This window comes from Gavialis gangeticus, unplaced genomic scaffold, assembly GCF_001723915.1.
Source record: "Gavialis gangeticus isolate Ggan-Ray unplaced genomic scaffold, GavGan_comp1, whole genome shotgun sequence".
In the NCBI taxonomy this organism is placed as follows: Eukaryota; Metazoa; Chordata; order Crocodylia; family Gavialidae; genus Gavialis; species Gavialis gangeticus.
This window is the reverse complement of record NW_017729011.1, coordinates 3,616,270-3,624,462: the sequence shown is the minus strand read 5'-3', so window position 1 is coordinate 3,624,462 and position 8,193 is coordinate 3,616,270. Positions and strand designations below refer to the sequence as shown.

The following is an 8,193-nucleotide window of genomic DNA, read 5'->3' as shown; positions in this document are numbered from 1 at the left end:
GTCTAGTCCCTGAAACTTCTTCCGGTGGCCATCAAGGCCTGGGACGCCCTCCTTTCCCATTTCTGCTGCCTGCCACACCTTTTAGGGGCCTTGCCCATGGGTTGGCAACAGCTTGGCTTTTCCCTGGGTATATTGTTGACTATGACAACAAGGTCTCTCGTGTTTGTGCCGCATGGCCCAGTGCCACAAAAAGGATGGGAAAGCTTTAGCAGCCTGAGTTGGGGCCATGCTGTGCTGACTAGCCTGTCTGAAGGGGCTGCGTGCCCACCCCGATCAAGGGACTCCCGAGCTGGAGTGTGCCCGCCCCCATTGAGGGAGTTTCCAGAGCTGGCTGAGAGAAGAGCAGGTTGTCTCCTTTGTGTGCTAGTAAGCAAGCTGGCTGTGTGCGCACCGAGCCAGAGTTGCTATGTCAGGAGGGAGGGACTTAACTGACCCTGGCTCGGAGAAAGTTAGAGCTAAATGTCGGTTACTAGGCAAAGAAACTCACAACAGGCTGGCCCTGCAGACGGAGCAGCGCTGGGCTCCTGCTCACTGGGCCGCCTGGGCTGAGGAAGGAGCATGAGCCGGGCAGTGCCCCAACCAAGGAGATGCAGCAGCAACAGGCAAGGTGGGACAAGGGGCAGGGAGAGCTGCTCTCCCTGCTGGGATTTCTGATTGCACTTGCTAAACCCTGCTTCCCAGGGAGGTGCCCCTCAGCCTAAGCAGCCCTGGGATGTTGCTACTGCTGCTGCAAAGGGCTGTGGATAGGCTCTGGACAGGGCCAGAGGGCTCAGACCCCAACCCAGATGGAGCCAGAGGAGCCTCAACAGCCCATTCCTGAGTGCCCCATCTGCTACGTCCCCTATGACAACATTTTCCAGACGCCCCTGCTCCTGCCGTGCTCCCACACCTTCTGCCTGGAGTGCCTCTCCAGGTTGTGTGTCTTCCTGAAACAATCCCAGGCACTCCAGTGCCCTCTCTGCAGAGCCAGTGTGTCCATTCCCCACGGAGGGGTCCCCAACCTCCTGCCAAACATGGCTGTCATCACCCAGTTCCCTCCGTGGATGCAGACACTGCAGGAGGTCTGGCTGGATGGATACAAGCTCTACTGCATCCAAAAGCCTCTGTCAAGTGGTCAAGTCAGTGCCAGGGAAGAAGGCCCTGAGATGCTGATTACAGTGGAGCTGCTGCACAACCCGGCTCCTCGAGATACCCACTTGGCAGACTTAATCCACGTCCACCGTCCCCTCCATCTGTCCATGTGCAGACAGCTGTGCCATGCCCTGTGGGAGTATCGCATCAGGGTGTTTTGGGTCACAGTCCTGCTGGGCGTACTGACTGTTTTACTCATGTCACTGATTTACAAGTGACCAGACCCCTCGCACAACAATGCCAAGCAGGGACCCAGCTGGCAGACCAGGCCCAGAGCAGCAGTCTGAGCAATGGGTGGAGCATCTAGCCATCCAACAGCCTCTGCTCACTCACAACATGGTGGGCTTGCCACCCTGCTCCCCTAGAAGAGACTGGGGCAAGGACCTCAAGCAATCTGATGATTGGATTTGTTACTGGAATCACCTGGAAAGGGAATACGAGAAATTGGAGCCTCTCTGTTTCTGGGCCACGACTACTGGAGTAGCACAGGCCTTGGCCACTTTGCTGGGCAGAAGGGTACTGCAGTCCCAGTGCTGGGTAGGTTTCCACATCCAGGGTTAGTCAGTCAGTCTGATGCTACGGAAGCCAAGGATGCTGCTTTTGTTTTGCCCACGTCTTAGTTTGGTTCCAATGTGTTTCTGAGTTGCAGGCACTGCAGGATCTTGGCTTTGGTGAATGAAGATACTTTCAGCATTTGAACAACATTTCCTCCAGAGAAGTACCATATTTATACACATGCACCCTTTCCCCCCCAAAAATAGTGAACAAAAACCGAGGAGGTGCATCTTCAATGAGAACTTATTTCTGAGCAGTTTGATTAAAAGTATGTTTCGGTGTATTCGTAGGTGAACTGATGTCATTACTTCACACAGGCTTACTGCCATTTCAGATTGTGTGCCCATGCTGACTGAATCAGTCTGGTGGCATATGTGAATGCATGTGGTCATGAGTGGAACAACACAGTTTTCTTTATTTTATAACTTGTTATATCAAGTTACTTAACTTATGTTCAAGGAACAGTCTTTTTTCTTCTTCATTCTGCTGCCTTCCCAGAACAACATGCACATCTTATTCAGGGGTGTGTGAATAAATATGGTATTACCCCAAAGCCTGAGCACTATTAGGAAGAATTAGGGCATGGGCTGATTCCAGACTTCTGGATTCAGGGCAAGTTCCTGAACAAAACTTTCTCATCCACGCTGGGAAAGGAAGGGAGACAAAAGCACACAGACCCCTAGCAGGTAGGGGAAGGAAGCAGGTTTAGAAACATATGACATCAGCTGCCCAATGCACCAGATGCAGAGGGTTGTTAGAGGGCATGGATAGTGATGCCATCTTGCTCCTGGCCTCACAACACTGCCCAGATGCTGAAAACCTGCACAAGAGGCATCAAGATACAGCAATTTCCCATGCAGTGGGATTTCTACACTTCCTCCCTCCCACCCCCCAATATACAATTGTTGTTTTGTTTAGCTGGGGCAGACTCTTGGCACCAATAGGGAGGTTGTTCACTCAGGACCAGCCTTATCCATGCTGCAGTTTTGTTGGGCTAAAAGGCAGGAGAGAAAGCTGGTGTAGAGAGGTATCATCAGCCTCTGGTGGGAGACCAAGGGAGCCCAGCCCGCATAGTAATGTCAAGGTCAAAGTGTCCTGGAGCTTCAAGACCAGGATTTCCTCTGCTCCTTATGTTGAGGCTGAGGGAGAAGCACAGCCTTGCCATGGATCTCATATTTCCCATGAAACCATTTGGGCTTACTTCTCGCTGCCACAGCCTCTTTCTACCATGCCTAGCACTGAAAGCATTGCTTCTGGGCAGCTCCTCTCCTGCCAGCTCGCAGATTGACCGGGGAGCTTGACTGTGTGTTCCACTTGGCACAGAAAGCAGACACTCGCCTCTCCCATGTTTCCGGTGTTTGGAGCGATGGGTCCCAGCCCCGGATGACTGCGATGAGTTCTAAAACCTAAGAGCTTTCTGCAAAATAACAGCACAGTGAGAAACTTGACTCAGTCACAGCCTCACAACTCCAGTCATCAATATGAGAACTGGGGCTATGTCTCAATGAAGAGAAAACATAAGGGAAGGCAGAAAGAGGGGCCCTGAGAGGGCACCAAACTAGCGTTCAAGAGAGCTGGGCTCTGTTTGCATATCTGACTGGTTGACCATGGCTAAGTCACTTCACTGTGCCTTAGTTGCCCCATCTATGTAAAAGAGACAACAGTGCCCTCCCGTCTGAGTTCTGCAGTTAAAAAGGGCTATAATTTATCATCATCTGTATAGCAGGAGTGTGTAGAAACTCCAGTCAAACCATGACGCACCTTGCTGGGTACTGCACAGTTCCACCTCTGTATACTACCCAGAATACAGAGACGAAGCTCCTCCCCCAAGGAGCTTACAATGCAAGACAGGGAACAGTAACTTGGCAGCTAAAGGAGAACTAGATGTATTTGTTTTTCTGCCAATGTACAAACTCTTCTCCCCCCCACACCAGCTGCTAGACCACCAGCCCCCACAGAGATGTTCCTGCTACTATGGGAAAGTTGTAATGCATATGAGGAGCTATGGGGCCATGGGACTCGCCTTCATGTTCTTTTCTACCAGGTGATGCCTGGTTCTGACTACTTGCAAAATGCTTGTGTTGATTTTATAAAATAGTAAGTGTGTGCATGTAACTGTAGAAAGGGAACTGTCCTTTTTTGCACTAGTGGTCTCACTGGCTGTAGTGCCTGAGTGGCAAAATGCATCACCCCATTAGAAAGCTAGGAAACAGCGTAAAGAAGTCAGTTCAGCTTAGAAATACAACACAAGGGGTGCATCAACACATGAAATTAATGGGACACAATAAAATTCAGAGCAGCCTGAGACAGAGTCAGCTGCTCCCAGATGCAGCATCTACACATGCGCCCAGGACAGCAACAATTTGCGCTGGGGCAGAGCAGCCCTGGGCTGGCAGGGAGCATGGAGGGTTATAGAATCATAGAAAATTAGGGTTGCAAGGGACCTCACGAGGTCATCTAGTCCAACCCTCTGCTCAAAGCAGGGCCATCCCCAACTAGATCATCCCAGCCAAGGCTTTGTCTAGCTGAGTCTTAAAAACCTCCAAGGATGGAGAGTCCATCACTTCTCTGGGTATCCTGTTCTAGTGTTTTTACTACCCTTCTAGTGAGAAAATTCTTCCTAATATCTAACCTAAACTTCCCTTGCTGAAACTTGAGCCTTGTTCTGTCTTCTGCCACCACTGAGAACAGTCTAGCTGCATCCTCTTTGGAACTCCCCTCCAGTTAGTTTAAGGCTGGTATTAAATCCCCTCTCGGTCTTCTCTTCCCTAGACTAACTACGCCCAGTTCGCTCTCCTCATAAGTCATGTCCTCCAGCCCCTCATCATTTCTGTTGCCCTCCACTGGACTCTTCAATTTGTCTACATCTTTTCTGTAGTGGGGGGCCCAAAACTGGACACAGTACTCCAGATGTGGCCTCACCAGTGCTGAATAGTGGGAAATAATCACTTCCCTTGACCTGCTGGCAACACACTTACCAATGCAGCCAAGTATGCCATTAGCCTTTTTTACAACAAGGGCACACTGCTGGCTCATATTCAGCTTATTGTCCACTGTAACGCCCAGGTCCATTTTGGCAGAGCTGCTGCTTAGCCAGTCAGTCCCCAGCCTGTACTGGTGCATGCGATTGTTCCACCCTAAGTGCAAGACTTTGCACTTGTCCTTGCTGAACCTCATGAATTTTCATTTGGCCCAATCCTCAATTTGTCTGGGTCACTTCTGAATCCTAGCCCTACCCTCCAGCGTATCCGCTACTTCCCCCAGCTTGATGTCATCTGCAAGCTTGCTGAGGGTGCACTCTGCCATCTTCCAGGTCTCTGATGAAGGTACTGAACAAACCTGGTTCCAGGATTGATCCTGGGGCACTACACTTGAGACTGGCTTCCAGCTAGACACTGAGCCATTGATTACTACTCTGTGAGCCCAATGCTTCAGCCAGTTTTCTATCCCCCTTACAGTCCATTCATCCAGCCAGCCCGTACTTCCTTAGTTTGCCTGTGAGAATGTTGTAGGAAACCATATCAAAAGCCTTGCTAAAATCAAGATATATCACAGCCATTGGTCTCCTTACATCCACAGAGCCAGTCATCTCATCATAGAAGGCAATCAGTTGGTCAGGCATGACTTGCTGACTGTTCCTAATCACCACCTTCTCCTCCAAGTGCATAGAAATGGATTCCTTGAGGATCTGCTCTATGATTTTTCCAGGGACCGAGGTGAGGCTGATTGGTCTGTAGTTCCCTGCATCCTTTTTCCCCTTTCTTAAATGTGGGCACTATTTTTGCCCTTTTCTAATCATCCAGGACATCTGATTGCCATGAGTTTTCAAAGATGATGGCCAGTGGTTCTGCAATCACATCAGCCAACTCCCTCAGCACCCTTGGGTGCATCCTATCTGGCTCCATGGATTTGTATATGTCCAGCTTTTCTAAATAGTCCCTAATCTGTTCTTTCACTACTGTTGGATGTTCACCTCCTCCCCAAACTGTGCTGCCAGGCGCAGTAATCTGGGAGCTGACCTTGCCTGTGAAAACTGAGTTGAAAAAGGCATGGAGTACTTCAATCTTTTCTGCATCCTCTATTACTAGGTTGCTTCCTCCATTCAATAAGGGACTCATACTTTCTCTGATCTTCTTCTTGTTACCCTTCACATCCCTTGCTAGCTGCAACTCCAATTGCGCTTTGGCCTTCCTAACTTCATCCCTGAGCAATAATTTTGTATTCATCCCAAATTGTTTGTCCAAGTTTCCACTTCTTATAAACTCCCTTTTTGTGACTTAGTTTACTGAAGAGTTCCCTACTAAGCCAAGCTGGTCTTCTGCCATACTTGCTAGTCTTCCTGTGTGTCAGGATGATTTGTTCCTGCACTTCAGTAAGGCTTCTGTAAAGTACAGCCAGCTCTCCTGGACTCCTCCCCCCTGAGACTGGCTTCCCAGGGGATCCTACCCATCAGTTTCCTGAGCAAGTCAAAGTCTGCTTTTCTGAAGTCCAGGGTCCTTACTCTGCTGTTCTCCATCCTTCCTTTCCTTAGGGTCCTGAACTGAAATCATCTCATGGTCACTAATACCCAAGTTGCCATCTAGCAATACATTCCCCAACAATTCTTCATCGTTTGTGAGCAGCAGGTCAAGAAGGGTACGGCCCCTAGTTGGCCAATCCAGCACTTGCACCAGGAAATTATCCCCAACACTCTCCAGAAACTTCCTAGGTTGCCTGTGCACTGCTGTAATGCCCTCCCAGCAGACATCAGGGTGATTGAAGTCTCCCATGAGAACCAGGGCTTGTGATTGGGAAACTTCTGCTAGCTGTTTGAAGAAAGCCTCATCCATCCCTTCCTCTTGGTCTGGTGGTCTATAGCACACACCCACCACAACATCACCCTTGTTGCTTTCCACTGTAGCCTTAACCCAGAAACTTTCCAGAGGCCTGTCTCCAGTTTTGTACTGGAGCCTCAAGCTCTTTTACATACATTGCAACTCTCCTCCTCTTCTCCCCTGCCTGTTCTTCCTTCCTGAACAGTTTATACCCATCCATGACAGTGCTCCAGTCATGCGAGTTCCCACTAAGTCTCTGTTATTCCAGTCACATCATGGTGCCATGACTGTGCAAGGACTTCCAATTCTTCCTGCTTGTTTCCATGCATTCGTGTCCAGGCACCTGAGGTAACTAGTCGATTGCCCTGATTTCACAGGAAGAACAAGAACACTGCCCCTGTTACCCCCTCCTGCTTGCGCTTCCTTCAGGTCACCGACTTCCCCATTCACCTCTGTGCTTTGGTCTCCATCTCCCAGCAAACCTAGCTTAAAGCCCTCCTCACTAGGTTAGCGAGCCTGTCTGTGAAGATGTTCTTCCCTCTCTTCATCAGACGGATCCCATCTTTTCCTAGCCTTCTTCTTGGAATATCATCCCACGGTCAAGGAAGTCAAAGCCCTGCTGGCAACACCACCTGGATAGCCAGGCATTAATCTAAAGGATGCACCTGGGCTCCAGGTGGCGGCTTTGTGTGATGGAGGGGCAGGCTGGGTGCAGGACCTGCGGAGCTGTGTGGCTAGCCAGCAGGCAGCCCCCACACTTTAGCATCCTGATGCCCCAGCCAACCCATCACGATCTACATGGATATGCATGTTATTGCAGTTACTTTCTCTGCCATAAGATAGTACTTATCTTATGGTGGAGTTAATTAGTTTACTGCATCCTAATACCTGCATATGTGTAGACAGTGATGCTTTACTGTGGAGCTAATTAGTCTACTCTGGAGTAAAGCCCACGTGAATGTACCCAAGCAGTATTTCTGCTTGTGAGAAGCATCAGGCTGGCTGCCCTGTCCAGAGGCCTTCTGCTGTGTGCAAACAAGGGTGCTCCATACTGGAAAAGTTCCAGCAGCCTCTATCTGCTTTAGGCTAGAGGTGTGGCATGAGCAAATGATCTCCCTTAGAAAGACAGTCATGGCTTTCATGTTTATTACTGGTAGGTAGTGGTCTCATAACAGCCAGCATTTGCCAGAGTTCCTGTGCTTATTTCTGATCTTTACTAGAGACAGAATAGTGGTCCATTGCCAGAACACTCCATCCTGAATGGCAACTGTGAGAGTCATATTCATACTATGGACACATCAGAGAGCACTAACAATGGCATATGGGCACGGAAAAGTTACCAGCTGGTTGGGACAGTGGCTCTTGCATGCCAGGTCAGCTTTGGAATGAGTAACTCAGAAGCTCCAAAGGCATTTCCAGGAGCTGTAGCTGAGTATCCTTGTTGAGTGTCTTGCAAGATGTCACTTCCATTGATGGAGATAGGAGAACAAACTTTATGGAAGATGGCAAGTAGCTGTTGGAGATGATATCTGATTTCAAGATGCATTAGGCAAGGGGAGAGCAGCAGACAGGGGTAGTGGGAGGAGGTGCTGTTTTACCAGAGAGCTGGGGAATGGCTGGAGAATGCCACAGCAAATCACTCTCGTCAACCGGCTTCATCTAATGGGTGCTTCTGAACTTGTCATCCATGGTC

General features: G+C 49.6%; 1 protein-coding gene across 1 annotated transcript; it reads left to right on the top strand.

The window, feature by feature from the left end:
• Positions 1 to 785: 785 nt before the first annotated feature.
• LOC109292720 (RING finger protein 223-like) lies at positions 786 to 1,349 on the top strand. The gene has a single exon (XM_019510278.1). It carries the CDS (start codon positions 786 to 788, stop codon positions 1,347 to 1,349), a length of 564 nt encoding a protein of 187 aa, XP_019365823.1.
• The last annotated feature ends 6,844 nt before the right edge of the window (positions 1,350 to 8,193 follow it).

Excerpts from the sequence above, each read along its gene's own strand:
- LOC109292720 (XM_019510278.1), top strand. The coding sequence starts at position 786 with ATGGAGCCAGAGGAGCCTCAACAGCCCATTCCTGAGTGCCCCATCTGC.